Below are 15841 nucleotides of genomic sequence, written 5' to 3'. Positions count from 1 at the left end.
TCCCTTGGATGGAAACAGAGGATGTTACACCACTACCACCAAGGGCTAATGAATCAAGTTGCAGGGCAAATGAAAAGCAGTTCACTAATTGATTTAAAAGCTATCAAAACATCAGAGTCAAGACTACAATATATAATACATTCAGTGAATTATAGCACCTAAACTGGATAGTCATCCATGTCATTTAAAATGCTTTCTGATGTTCTTTAATTTTAACTTTACCATTTCACATCTAAGGCAAAATGTAAATAAGACAATACACTGAAAATAGCGGTCAGAATATTCAGGTACCTGTCTGACTGAATACAATAGATAGGGTATTAATTCTCCAGAAGAGCCACATACATGCCAACTGAATATCAAGTACCACTTAAAAAGAAAAAAAAAAATCCATATTTCCCTTCCCTGTATTAATTTATGGATCAGACCTTTCACCTCAGGTATCACCTGTGGATTAGATGGAATTAAGTGTTTAAACTTGCATTGCTTTGTGGTGCTCTATGGCTTGACTGTTATTACTAAAAGACAGAGCTGAGCAGAAAATGGAATTTCCTACTTGTTTGCATTCTGAATCAGAACAAAAAGTTGAAATTCTGAAATTTACCATAGAAGGAAAATTCCAAAACCTTCTTTTCATAAGGTAAAAACATTGTGTAAATTATACAGAAATGAAATATAATTACAGTTGAAATAAAAATCTTAACAGCATTACACATTTTGTTGTATACCTACAGGATGGGAGGCAGGAAGATAAAACAGTGTAGGTGCATTTGCCGTAACAGGGAAGGAGGGCAGGGACTTAAAACAGATGTGTGGAAATTCTTGGCATACAAATGCTGTTGAGTAGAAGTTGTAGGATGCCATCTGCAAATAGGAGGCAGCTTGGCTTCCCCACAGGATTCAAGTAATTATCCCCACAAGCAACTAAGAGAACTATAGCATCATGTATCCCACACTACTTGGCACTGGAATATCAGCAATGGCCATTTAACCTGGCTGGTGGAACCCTATGATATACTAACTTTCTTGCAAGTCTAGTTTTGGTGGACAGGATACTTCTCTCAAGTACAAATCTGCTGAAGTTAAAGAACATACAAAAACCTTAGTGGATCCTGGGGATTCTGCAGGGTTCTAAACGATTAGTTTGTAAAACTTCGCCCATCAGTTTAAACAGCTTTCTCGAAGGAAAAGATTAAGAATCAAACAGAATATATTCATTTCCCTTACTTTAAAAAAAATACACCTCACTGAAACAAAATGCAGAAGTCCTACATTAAATTTGGGAAAGGCAGAACATTTGTATTTAAAAAATACAAAGTTAAGTAGAGATGGTTGTAAAAGTTTCATTAACTAATGCAGCTCTGTCAACAATCAAAATACTGAGAGAACATATCAATTTTGACAAAACTTTCTATGGGAACGTGTTGAAACTTGACTTTTTTGGCAGGTCAGCTGTCTATAGATCAGCTCAGTACCTTCCTTTCCTCTGCACTTCTACTGCCAACAGCCCCCAGTGACTTAAGCATTTGTCACCCCAATTACTGCAAACTCAGCTCTCCAGATTCCCCTACATTTCTTTGTTTACTCCTAATCCTGGCAATTCTACCCAGAAAGCAGCTGCTAAAATAATCTTCCTCTTCTGCCATTCAAATTGCATACCATTCTCCCCTGACTATCTCTTCTTGTGTCAGCTTTAAATTCATCCTCATGTCAATTCCTCCCTAAAATCACTGCCAGTCTTCCAAGCATTTGCTCTGTATGTGTTTCTTCCCAACTCATTGACCTGCTTTTTTTTGTTGGTCTCCCATAACTTTATGTTTATTTTCAGACTGCATTCGATGCTTCAGACCTCTAAGCATTATGCACATATCCTGTCCTCCTTTATACATACTCCTTCCAATGAAGCTTTCTGGAAAATCTCCCCATACAAGGTGTCCACAGCCTCCCATTCCTGCAATCAATTCATCCCACATAATATACTTACCTGGGTTTGATCAAATACCTTGCAGGACAGAGACTTTATAAGGATTATTTTAAGTAGTTTGTTTGCTTTAGTATGTAAAATAAAAAAAAAATGAAGCTTTGCATTAAAATAACTACGTTATTTTAATGATGTTATTATTTATAATCACTTGTCATAAATGGATCCATCTTTTCACTCCAAAAGATTACCTCATTTCTCTTGTGGGCTCTCTCAGAAGTGTTAGACCATTTTGTAAGTATCATATTTGGCACTCATTTATCTTCTCCTTACCAAAGCTCAGGTGACAGAATCCTAATATGCCTAATATTTAAAAGTTTAAGGGCATTTGTACACATTTGTGCCACAGCGTCAAGTGCTTTTAAAAGCATCCAGCGCTGAGGCAGTTTCATAGTTGGTAGGGTTGGAAGGGACCTGAGCAGATCATCAAGTCGAATCCCCTGCCATGGCACGAAAGAGTACTGGGATCAAATGACCCCAGGCAGGTGTTCATCCAGCCTCCTTTTAAACCCCCCCAGGGTAGGAGCCAGCACCACTTCCCTTGGAAGTTGGTTCCAGATCCTAGCTGCCCTGACTGTGAAGTAGTGCCTCCTGATGTCTAGTCTGAATCTACCCTCTGCCAGCTTGTGACCATTATTTCTTGTCACACCTGGTACTGCTCAGGGGGAACAGGGAATCTCCCATTGCCTGCTGGTCCCCTCTGACTAGTTTGTAAACAGCCACTAGGTCCCCCCCAGCCTTCTCTTGTGGAGGCTGAACAGGTTCAGGTCCCTTACCCTCTCCTCCTAGGGCCTGCCCTGCTGCCCCCTGATCATGCGAGTGGCCCTCCTCTGGACCCTCTCCATGCTGTCCCTCCTGAAATGCAGCGCCAAGAACTGGACGCAGTACTCCAGCTGCAGCCTGACCAGTGTCACATACAGGGGGAGGATCACCTCCTTGAACCTGCCTGAGATGCATCCGTGGATGCATGACAACATATGGTTGGCCTTCCTGACCGCATTCCCACAGTCGGCCCATGTTCATATTGGCCTCAATAATGACTCCAAGATCCTTCTCCGCCTCTGCACTGACAAGAAGGGAGTTCCACAATGTGTAGGTATGCTGCTGGTTCTTCCTTCCCAGGTGCAATACCCTGCACTTGTCAGTGTTGAAACCCATCCTGTTCTCTTCCACCCACCCCTGTAGCCTGTCCAGATCCGACTGCAGCCTTTTCCTTCCTTCTAGCGTGCCCACTTCTCCCCACATCTTAGTGTCATCTGCAAATTTGAACAAGGTGCATTTTACCCCTTTGTCCAAGTCACTGATGAAGATGTTGAACAGTGCGGGCCCAAGGACCAAGCCCTGCGGAACCCCACTGCCCACATCCCTCCAGGTCGAATAAGACCTGTCCACCACCACTCTGTGGGTGAGGCCCTCCAGCCAGTTAGTGACCCATCTGACTGTGTAGGTATCAACGCCACAGTCTCCTGGTTTTTTTAATGAGAATGGGGTGAGAGACAGTATCAAAGACCTTCCTAAAATCCAGAAACTATATCCAGCGTGACACCTGCATCCAGGGATTTGGTGACCTGGTCATAGAAGGCCACCAGGTTGGTCTGACAGGACCTGCCTCTAATGAACCCATGTTGGTTGCCCCTAAGCATAGTCTCCCCTGCTGGCCCCTCGTGGACATGCGCCAGGATAATTCTCTCAAAAAGCTACCCCAGGACCAAGGTAAGACTAACAGGCCTATATTTTCCTGGGTCCTCCTTCCTCCCTTTTTTGAAAATAGGAACCACATTGGCACATTGCCAGAGCACCATGAGTGCTCGTAAAGCTGTGCCAGAGGTCCCACAAAAACCTCTGCTAGTTCCCTCAGCACTCTGGGGTGGAGATCATCTGGACCTGCTGATCTAAATACATCCAGTCTCTCCAGAAGTTCCTTGACTAGGTCCTTGCTGACCCTAGGCCCGGGTGTGCCTCCCACGGGGCCTATGGGGGTCCCAGTGGGTGGATGACCAGGTCCCTACTCAGAAAAATGGAGGCAAAGAAATTGTTAAATAGGTTAGCTTTGCTGTCTGGTGCAACAACCAGATTTCCTAGCGAGTCCTGCAGAGGCCCCACGTTACCCGGTACCTTCTTTTTACCCTCTACGTATTTAAAAAAAGGACTTCTTGTTGTCCTTGATCCAGGTAGCTAGTCCCAGTTCCATCTCTGCCTTGGCCTTCCTGACTGCCCCCCTACAGTCCTGAGCAAGAGGTATGGTCCCTCTCTGGTGATGGCCCCTCCCTTCTAATGGGTGTACGCCTCCTTTTTAGCTTGGAGACGTTTCCGGATGCTTTTGGTGAGCCGTGGGGGCCTTTGCGCCCTCTTGCCCCCTTTGATCCGTGTATACATATATTTGTATAAATGGTGAAATGCGCATCAGCACTGAGAAAATGATGATGACATGATTTTAAGCTAACACACATTGAAGGTGTTTTAGTTCAAAAGCACACCACCACCATTTTCTCAGTGGTGATGCGCATTTCACCATTTATACAAATACATGCAATGCAGCACCAGGTGCATCAGCTCACGTGCGGAGCAAACTCGATTAACTGAGTCTGTTTCAATGTGCTGGATCTCCTGTGTCAAAGACGACAAATGTATGTGTATAAATGCCCTAAGACATGCATTTTATCCACGTCATGATAATGTTATATGCTGATAAATTTAACCAAGAATCATCCACTTTCTAAAACAGAAGACAAACATCTCTTAACTCAACCTACTTTGGTCCCCCACATTCAACTGCAGAAGCTTTCACAAATCGAACAGGTTGCAAGCCAAGTGGTTCAATGCTCAGGGTGTTATTTTCCACAGCCTCCAGAACAGCTGAAGCTAGCTGCAAAGGGAAAAAGAAAACAAAATGAAACTCAGTTAGAAGTGGTTTGGCATTATTTGCTAGCTTCAGGGAAGAAGGGTTTATAGCTATACAAATGCTACTTAAACAGAACTAAGTTATAAACATTACACAACATTCAGATTCTCAGATCGGTAACTAGAAAACTGTAGGAGGGTTAAGGAATTTACCCTATATGCCAAAGACAGTAAAACCAAAAGATCTGGTTCTCAGCCTCCTGCCCAAACAACCCTGCCCTCCAAGTCGCAAAAAAAATGCACTTAAAAGAACAAACAACATGGTCTAGTAGTGCAGGGGCAGCCAACTTGTGCCATAGGTGCCACAAGTGGCATTGGCAGCCTCTGTGTGTGGCCTGTGGTAAACTGGAGAGGAACAGGCAGCATAGTGGCAGATTGGGCATGAAGCAGAAACCATAGCATCAGATTAGGCAGGGAGCACAAGGCTGAGCAGCAGATCAGGTAAGGGAAAAGGTTTGGTATAACACCCGAGGAGGGTGCAGGGCTGATTTGGGGCATATATGTCAAAAACGCTGGCCCTCACTGGTCTAGTGTGTTCTCTTTCTAAGCATCCGTTATTAGCAGAAATACTCTTCACAAGCTTTGACTGAAAATATATTTAAAAGAGCAGTGATTTTACAGAGGTAGCTCAAAACAGAATACCTTTGTCTGCCTTTCTCCAAAAACAAAAAGGGCACATACAAAGTATCATATAAAATCATGTATATAATGCAGCAACTATTCAAATTACCATATTTACTCCAGTACAAGACAAAGTTTTTTCCTCCAATCAGCATTGTCTATAAATGTCTCACCATTAAACTGCTGCCAAAAGCAGAATGTGCTCAGTAATGGAAGCCAACTATGAAGTTGATTAAATGTAGCCAACACTGAGCATGACTACAAAACATGGCCCATATCAGGCAAACATATGGATGGGAATTTTTGTTTTAACAAAATTTTATTTAAAAAAAAAAATCACACTTATAACCCTACATTTACACACCTACACATATTGCTCATCCTTGTTTTACCAAGACTTCATACCACAAACATTACATATCAAAAACATACTCTATCTACATCTCTATAGATATCTACAGCTCAAGACAGAGATATTAAACCCTCAAACAACATACATCAATTTCCCACAAAAAAAAAAAAAACCCAAACGCTTACAGAACTCATTTTCTTTATACAGACCCCCATGAAAAACGATTACCTCACTAACCACCTGAAACTCTCTGCCCCTTCTTCTGTTGGTTAAGTGAAACAAGTGTGTCCAGTCCTTTTCCTCTATTTCTTTGCTGCTTCTTCTCCAATCTCTTCCTTGTCCTGATCAATGTAGTATTTCATGCAGTCCCAGCTTGAGGCACTCTTTCAGTGAAAGCGAACTCCTTAAAACCCTGAGGTTTCTTAATTTGCATAAACTAGTTTTAAAACATGCTAATAAAGTTCTTAATAATTTTTTAAGTCCTTACTAACGCTTCCTCCAGTTCCTTTGGTATAAGTCCACATTGTACCAGATTCCGCAATAAGAACAGGTTTATTTTGGTGACAATCAGAAAGCAGTGGACCCTTTCCCACACCCCCATATATACACTCCCACAACACGTCCCATCATTTCTTCTTCCCTGCACCTCTCCCTTGGGCATGCTGATGTGCTCGTCAAGCCACATCTGTGTTGCACCTCTCTCAGTGTCAAGATATTTCTTACAAGCATCCACACTAGGTCAGCATGGGTCTGTTTTAGTTGTTTACCCACCACCACTCCCCACACCTTCTTAACTTGTCCTTCTGTGAAGTTTCCTACCAGCACCAGCCTGTCTTTCTCCCTTACCACTTTCATCAATTTCTTATGATCCCTCAGGACCTCCACCACTACCTTCCCTATTTTATACCTCTATATGAAACCTTCCATCTGATGCAATGAATAAGTGGTTGCCATGCCCATGGACTCTTTAAAAGAGGCCTGATATATTCTCCATTTCCTCAAAATTGCAGCTATGTGAAATTCGGTGATACACACTGCTTTCCACTCTGTTATCATCTTGCATACCGTGCTTACATAATTTGCACAGACAAACAATCCCAAGTCCAGCAGCCCCCATCCCTCTTACTGTGTACAGTTCAAATCTAGCCAACCTTTCTCTTTTGGCGTTCCAGAAGAACACACATATTTCCCTCTGTACTTTTACTATCTGCTGCCACTTTGGTGGGAATACAATTCCTGTACATAGACTACTTGGCAGCAGCACAGCTTTAACTGCCACCACTTTTCCAGCAAAGGGCAGTGTCCTTCCAGACCATAACTAAAGTATTTGCTGTAGCCTTGCTGTCACCTTTTCCTATGCCGTAATACCTTTCCCCTTTCCATGCCCAAAACTTTTTGTAAAATTCCTTAGGTAGTCCATCTACTCCTGGTGATCTCCCTCTTTTAAAGATTTTGAAATACTCCTCCACCTCCTCTGCTTTCCCTTCAATCTCTTCCAGCAAATCCTTCATCTTCTTCCTGTCTATTTCCTTCTACTGATATAGCTCTTCATTAAGTGTTCTCATTGCCTCCAACACCTCCCCTGCTTTTCCACCTGTGTACCAACATCTTCCCTCACTGCTTTTAGCTCTCTTTTCACTGACTTAATTCTAGCTGAAAAGTATTGGGAACGTTCTTTGTGTTCTCCCACCTATGGTGCTTATGCTAAAAACATTCTCTCTCTCATCTTTCTTTTAAACCAGCTATCTCTCTGCTTGTTTCTTCTAGTTCTTCTTGTATCTTTCTTCCTTCTGCAGCTTCCTTTAGCAGCTCCTGTATCTTTCTTTGCACCTCTCTCATCTCTTTTGTACTTTTCCCCATGGTTATTTGGTCATCCTTCCTGAAGAATTCTCCTGTCTTCTTCACCATCATCCACCATTTCCTGATACTCTTAAAATATTTCTCCAGTGTTGTCCACCTCTCGTACCACCTTGTGTACACTTGGCACATCTCATCTTGTAATAGTTGCACATTTAACTAACACTCCCCTTTCTCTTGCATGGCTCTTACCAAGACTCAGTTCTGCCTTCAGCATCAGGTGGTCACAAAATACCATACTTACAGCTTCTTTCTTCCTTAACTCTATTTCTTTTGATACAAACACAAAGTCCGTTCTTGATTTTTTCTTTCCACTGGAGTCAGTTCTAGTGAAAATGTTTTCACTTCCCCTCAGATCTCTTAGTGACTCTTCTTTTATTTTATTTGTTAACTGTCTGGATGAACTGTCTCAAGTTCCACCTCCTATTTCCCCTGTTTTGTCACCTGCTTCTATTATACAACTGAAGTCCACCACTATTATCTGCAATCTCTCTCCAACCACAAACTGCTAGCTTCCTAAGCAGAGCCTTCCTCCCCTTCCACTCTGGTAGTGCATATATACATTGAAGATTTTTAATTCTGTTCCCCTGGCTGATAGCATCATTCACTGTAGTCTTTGACTAATTATGTCTTCCACCTGTTTTACTCTGAACTCTTAAAAAGTATTGCTACACCTGCCACTTTGTTCTCATTTGTCCCTGACCACCAAAACGGTCCCCACCTCCATCTTTTCTCCAAGTGTTTATAATCCCTCTCTCCCAGTATACTACATTCTTGTAGGCAGATTATGTCTGCCCTTACTTGTTTCAACACTTGTTCAATCTGTTTCCATCTGTTTTCTGTTAAAACACTCCCAATATTGACACTATTAACAGTGCCATTTTGCTGCTTGTAAAAAGAGTATGCCTGTTTTTTTAAGGCTCCTTGGTACTGCTGCCGGCCATGGTAGATTCTTCCCTCCCCCAACATTCACTGCATTCTGGGTGCCTTTGCAAGCTGCCCAATTGCTTTTGCATTAAGGAAAGCTTCCACTTCCCACCACTGCCTCTTCACTCGGAGCTGGAGCTGAGGGGCGTTAGCAGCAGAAAGCTGCTCTCCAACTCTCACCCTCCCTATCAAGTTTCTTTTTCCTTGTTTACAGCCCATGTCTTCTTCCTTTTCCCTGCCAGTCTGTCTGGCTCTTTTCCTTGTTCCATCAACACTTCTGGTGCATGTGGAGTTTCTTCCTTCTTCCCTTCCCCCACCTCCATATCCGAGCTGTTCACTGTTCCCGCCTCCCCTTTTGTCTCCTATTTCCTCCTGTGTTGCCTCAATTACAGAAATTCTGCTACTCCCTTCTCCACTTCTCTCTCCTGCAGGGTCTCTTCCACCATTTCTCTCTCTGCCTCAGCCACCTCTTTCTCACTGTCCACTTCTGATTCCAGCTGCTCCTTGGGGAGGCTACCTTTGTTTCCAAAGGCCACTGGACTTCTTTAGAACAACTGCCCTGCCTCCCCCACCCTGCCCCCCTCCAACAAGTAATGCATTTTAGGGACTCCTGGCACCCAGCTGCTCTGTTCCCCCTTCCCTACACATCTGAAGCACAGTATGTGAGGGCAGTAGGCAGACAGGTGCCCTTCCTTGCTGCTTGCCCATTGTTTGGGATATATCATAAAAATGCAGATGTACCCCCAGCTGGCATACAGCTAGGAGGTGCTTCATCCCACCTGCGGCTCCATTTGTTTGTCTATAACACTACTTGTGCTCTCCATAACCCCATCCAAATACCATATTTGTCCCTCACTTTTTCCACACTCATTACACTCTTTGAACATGAAGTTCCAGCCATCTTTCTGTGTCTTCTTCCACTAATAAATCCATATACATTTGTACTATAATCACTTGTTTCCTTGTCTTTTCTCCTGCCATAAATTGTATCCCTCTTAAATCCTCCTTCTTACATTCCTCTGCATATTTCTTCCAAAAATTTTCCATACACATCTCCATTCCAGTAAGGGATTTGCCAAGACTTTCGGTTTCAAAAAGCAATTAAGCTGGTCAGGTGCTCTGGCTGTACCTCCAGCATCTCAAACAGCATCTTCTCCAAAAAGTCATATCTGTTTCATGCCGATCCCATCTCCATTCTGTCACTAATACTGCCTTTATCTGCAGTCTCCAATCCTCCCTGCCATCGTTCATTGCGTTTTCCACGTCATCTCACTATGCCACTCCCAGTGGGCTGGCATTCCATCATGTTCCTGCTGTCCTTCATCTCTCGTCTGACATACTTTCTCCTGCTGCTCCCACTCCATCATCCCCTCTCCTCTGCTCTCATCTTCTGTATGGCACTGGCACTTCCATCACCTTCTTTGCCACTGCTGCTCCCATTGTTGCCTCGACTGCTGCTCCTGCCATCACCTTCTTCCATACTCACTTCCCCACTTTGCCAATTCTCTACCCATCTCCAGACCTTCACTTCCATTCTTCAACTCTTTTTCCATGTTATCACTATGTATGAGTAATTTAATTGGGCTTCTGACCTATTTGACTAGAAAAACAGACAGAGACCAGAAGGATGATACTGCTTATTTCAGTTAAATGTTCTGAGATAAGAAATCTTGCATGCCATGGTCTGCCTTGATATATTGCCCTGTGCACAGATAGTTTGTTTAAGTAAACTTCCTAAATGTCTGTGTAATTTACTATTGTTTTGTTTCTCCAAGGTCGCATTTTTTTTCTCTCTCTCTGTCTTAAGTATAAATACGCTTGTAAACTTAGAGAGCACGAGAAATCCTTTGAAATAGACAAGTGGGTGATTCCCCTTGCTGTGTGGAATTCTCCCTGTGATCACAGTATAGCCCTAAATAAAGAAAAGTTGGCTCTGTCGGTTCTGATTCAACCACAACGTGAAGTTTGAGTTCTTCCACAGCTACTTACCTCCACTACCACCATTTTGAGTATTGGGTCTCTTTTCCTCCACTCATTATACCCCAATGTTCTGTCAATCCCTTCCTCTGCCTTTCAGGCATTGATCAAGCTTTCAGTGATGACAGGACCTACAGGACAGCTTAGTGCAACCCATCTGAGTAAGATATATTGTACATCATCCCCTTCTCTGTACACCATTGTACACCATTTCCCCTCAGCACCAACTCTCTCAAGTCATGGTGAGCCACTATGCCGAATACAATTTCAACTTCCTTTTCATTCCCATAGCTGAGCTGTGCCGTGCCTTTCTTCCCCATTTCTTCACCAGCCTTAAATGTCTGGTAAACATCACCAAACAGGACCTCAAACAGTTCACCTAGAATCTCTCTGTCACTCCCTCTATCAGCCTGTCATATAGTATTAGCATGGCTCCACCCTCCATGAGGAGGAGTGGGACCATTTTGCCCTGTGATTTCATTTGCATATCATTTTTAGAGGATACCAAGACTCATGACAAGAATACCTCGTTCTAGTCATGAGTGAGGACGCTAATTAACATTGGGATCCGCAGGGAGGGTAGGTAGGGACGGTTTTTTCTAGAATACATATACATAATGGACAGTGCTGAGCTGTAGGATCACCAAGACTTGAAACACTGTTGATTCTGCTGGGGCCCAGTGAATTAACTATATATGGTAAATCATGATTCTTTTGGCTCTGGACTAATATCATGCATATGAAGTACCTCTGCTAAAATTTGCAGCAGTTTCAAAAAAGGGAAAATGCACCAATTCCGCATAAAAATTGGTGGTTTTCAACCTTTTTTCATTTGCAGATGCCTACAACATTTTGAATGTAGTTGCATTCCCCTTTGGGAATCTATCATGTGTATGGTGAACGTTTTCTGTCTCTGTCACACACACACCCACACATCCCCATCCACACTCACTCCATTTGTAAATTGATATCACTGGGAGAGTGGAGGGGCTGCAGCACTGCTGGGTTCAACCCAAGGAGTCCATGAGTTGAAAACCACTGAACTAAGTCCATGGGTACTTAGAGACATTTGGATGTTTATCTTGTTGGGATCTTATGATTCCTGCTGACTTCCTGCCCCCGGGGCAGGGGCTGGACTCAGTGATCTTCCGAGGACCCTTCCAGCCCTAGTGTCTGTGAATCTATTGTAATTTGCCTATGTGCAGATGATTACAAGTATGTTTACTTCAAAGTTAGCATTCTCAAATTTGCCCCTCGCTTCTACATGATCAGGGACAACACGGTCTGACAGTGAGGGGGGAGGGGGGAAGTTGTGGGTTAAGGGAGCTACCTGACCCCCCAGATTTATTTTCCCTGCTGCAGTAGTGGGAAGGGGACAAATTCAAGGCAAACCTCTAGTGATTAGATGCTATACCTGAAAAATCGTATGGAAAATTTACAAATTTGTTTATTGGGAGGGCCGTCTTCTGTTCAGAGTAATCTTATATTTGAGAATATTTGGTAGAATATTTAAGCACATACATAACACAAATGAAGCTTAGTTTCTATTTAGTTTACACTAACTCAGTGTGTATGTTTATATTTAAAGGAAAATAAAAAGTTGGTTACTCCATGCATAGGTCCTAGAAACTGCATAATTTATGCACAGAGAAAAGATAGATGCTCCATTCTGCCCTTTTCCAGTAATATATTAACCTGCAGTAGTAAATATCATGAGTGAAGTGGAAATTATAAGAAAATGAGATGGCCAGGGAAAAAACAGGATGACCTAGGTTAAGTAAATCAGAGAAACAAATAGGAACTACTGTAGCAATATAAAATATTGTGCTGAAAAGCTGTTGAATATGTTGTTCTACAAGGAACATAATAAACCAATATAAAAATAACTAAAGGACTCTGTTCTGTAATGACCACTTGAAATAGGATACACAGATTACAGAAAAGCAGAACACTAAAACAAAGGAGGAAAATACATCACTGGACCAGGAGAGGTGTCATAATGTTTATTAAAAAAAATGAAGCCATGAGCGTAAAGAAATTGGTCTGCCCTCCCCCGTTATTTTAAGAATATCTAAGAACTGAGGCTGAATCTTCAAATACACTTAGTAAATGCTATATACAACTGACAGAGGGACAAGCACAAAGGGGCTGAGGCGAGGGTCAATTCTGGTCTTTGTCCACTATAGGTTAAAACATGCCCAGGCTTACTCAAAACAAGTGTGTAAGCAATCATCCTGCTGACAGCATCTAGAGCATGGCATGCTACTACCATGCCTCTTCCTGTCTGCAGCCTGAGTGGCACAACTAGAAAGAACTGTGTCCTTATTCTCAGTCTGGTAGATCCAGACCTGTCTGTTTACACCTGCTTCCCTGACTGATTTGAGATAGAGAGAAGAAAAAGACCCTCCTGAGGCAAGGCTGTTGGGGCCTCTATAGTCACAAATATAAAAGGGTAGGCAAGAGATACTAGAATAACCAAGTCCTTCCTAAAAGACACTTTGTAAGGTAAAGAGAACAGTTGCTACTTCCTTCAATGCCAGCTTCCTGACAGCACTAAAATTTGAAGAACAGAACTAATTGAGGGGAAGCCAAAACCTCTCTCTCACTTTAAAAGGGTCATGGTTGGTATAGCAATTAACTGCACACTGACATTAGCTTCAAAGGAAAAGCTAAAGAAGAGTCTATAAACATCTCGCCACTTCATCTTCAATAGTGATTTCTCCAACCCACAATTAAATAAGGTAAACAGATAAGGTTTTTATTGCAACTTTACATGTAAGTTGCATTTTAGTGAGCCAAGTACTGAGAAAAAGTTGTGGAAATGGTTTCACAATAAATCTCTTCCATAAAAATGCATAATGCCAATGACAACATTTTCATTGAATAAATACATTACCTCACTTTTTGAGAAGGTTAGACATGGAAAGATATCTTCCCGATAGATTTTGTCTAAAAAAGGACATGTCCTGTCCATAGTTGGTTCATCCTTCCATGATCTGAATTCGTTATACAGAGATAAGTCTGCCTAATAAAACAAACCAAGAAAAATACTTTAAAAAAATAAAGTTAGTTATTAATTTCAGTAACAACACAGCACCTGCACTTCAAAATGAAAATTAACACCGCTGACATACATTCTTCTTCTCTCATACCAACAAGCTGACCACGCTTTCTCTTTCTATCCCCATTCTACTAGGAGTTCAAGAGCAAGAGATGTAAGTTGCCTCCCCATCTAAAAAGACTTACTACAGCATTGAGACATTAGCAGTTTCCTAATTTCTCTTCCCTCTCATTTCCTGAAGTCCTAATTTTGGCAACATAACAGCAACTGTTTAACTGAAAAAGTCAATAATGCTCTAATAACTTGCACTTATTACACATTCATTTAGTCTGCCCATGATGGTTATCTGAATTATTGAAAAGCTGTGTCAGGCAATACATAAAGTAAGCTTAAATGACTTCTTAATATTACATTTAAAAGCAAAGTAAGTAAATAGGTACTCAATTTCAATACTAGGGCTGTCAAATGATTTAAAAAATAATGGCAATTAGCTGTGCAATTAAAACAATTGGTTGCAATTAACAGTTTTAATTATACAGCTAAAAACTCAAAATTATGCAGGTACTTTGTATGGTTGGGCAGTGGCTGTGGGGTTTGGAGCCCGAAGCAGGGGGACCCCCTGCATGCCCTGGCAGGATGCGGGGTATCATGGGTCAGGAATGAGGAGCAGCAGCAGGGGGCGGGGCCTGTGCTTTGGGACTGAGGGATAGGGGAAGGGGAAGGACACTGGAATATATCACTGCCCCCCCCCACGTCCTTTTTTGTAACTGGAAATATAGTAACCCTACAAGAATGTAGAACAGCACCCAGCAGGTAAATGTGTGAGTAGTTGGGGGGAGAGAAGAGGGAAGTGGGGGATAGATTGAAGCCCCCCATGGTGAGGGAGGGAGTGGTGTAGGGGCTAGGGTGAATGGGAGCCCAGGGCTGGGGCAGGAAGTGGGACGAAGCCACGAATTTGTGTGCAGGGCAGAGGCAGGCTGCCCACTGTGGGCTAGGGCTCTGTGCTCCACTGCCTTTGCCCTGGGAGACGCATGCCAGCTGCACGTCCCCTGCCCACCTGGTGAAAGGAGGCAAAACATGATGTTGCACAGATCCCAGAGCAAAGGTAACAGAGTGCAAAGCCCCAGCCTGCCTCTGCCTTGCACAAAAGGGACATGCCCTTTTGTGCAAGGCAGGGGGCATATGCCTTCCCTGGGGATGTGCACAGAGGAGAGGAGCTGTCGCCCTTCCCCCCCCAGACAAGCCTCCTGAGGTCCGATCCCATGACTGACCCTGGCCCCTGGGTCTCGTGACCCCTGCTCCACACCCTCCCTCACCCTGGAGGCTTCGATCTGCCCCACACACCCCTTCCCCCTCCACAGACAGCAGGGCTGCATTCCTGGCCACATACATGCTGAAGCTGTGGTCCAGAGCTGGCGATGACTGCAATGAAGAGGAGCCCAGGCATGCACTCCAAAACCATGTGTGCAATCAATGCGTTAAAAAATTTAACACATTAATTGGCTCTTATGTTAATCATGCAAATTAACGCCAGTTAATTGATAGTCCTATTCAATACGCTAAATACACTAGCAAAAAGAAAGCAGACTTCAGCTTACAAATCATTTACAGTTTGCTGCTGTTCTTCATGCAAGATTCCTTGAAGTCCAAACTCACCAGTCTCCTACCATGCTAAGACTTGTAAATATATATTATATTGTAAACTTTATAGCTATCAAAAGAATGCTGCTGGGATTTGAAACCAGCACATGAGAACACATTAGTGGATTTGTTTTGTACAAAGGTATCAGGCAGAGGAGACCTAGTATATTTGGCAATTAGCAAAATCTCTTATTTTTTGGACTCCCTGCTGCAGAGGGTTTTCTGATAGTTGGCAGCACCATGGGTTAATACACTGAGGGAAGCCACAACAGAAGATGGCAATCAAGTGTGGATTACAGAAGGCTTAACAAAGTCATCGCTGAAGTCATGATAAAACAGCATCTAAGAGATTTACAAGTTTAAGAACTTAGCTTTGGGTTCGCCAAAATATTAGTCTTCAAGCGTGAATCATGAAACTACCAAAAGGTAAGACCAAGGGAAGCAGTATCCTAAATAATTGGACACTTACACCCAGGGGGCGACAGTGACTACTGCCTGCTAGAACTCACCATTCAGCGCAAGG

The 15841-nt window shown here is 42.9% G+C and overlaps 1 protein-coding gene across 2 annotated transcripts in view; it reads right to left on the bottom strand.

Annotated features, from left to right (window-relative positions):
- RAB3IP (RAB3A interacting protein) overlaps window positions 1-15841 on the bottom strand; it is a 75608-nt gene that overhangs the window by 8481 nt on the left and 51286 nt on the right. For both annotated transcript variants that reach the window (XM_019514719.1, XM_019514720.1), the window contains 2 exons: window positions 13513-13641; window positions 4735-4847 (listed from right to left, as the gene is read on the bottom strand). In XM_019514719.1, coding sequence (XP_019370264.1) covers window positions 4735-4847; window positions 13513-13641 — 242 coding nt within the window. The remainder of the gene's footprint in view (window positions 1-4734; window positions 4848-13512; window positions 13642-15841) is intronic.

The sequence above is a fragment of the Gavialis gangeticus genome, unplaced genomic scaffold (assembly GCF_001723915.1).
Source record: "Gavialis gangeticus isolate Ggan-Ray unplaced genomic scaffold, GavGan_comp1, whole genome shotgun sequence".
In the NCBI taxonomy this organism is placed as follows: domain Eukaryota; kingdom Metazoa; phylum Chordata; order Crocodylia; family Gavialidae; genus Gavialis; species Gavialis gangeticus.
The sequence above is the reverse complement of the archived record's forward strand: the minus strand, read 5'-3'. Positions and strand labels throughout refer to the sequence as shown.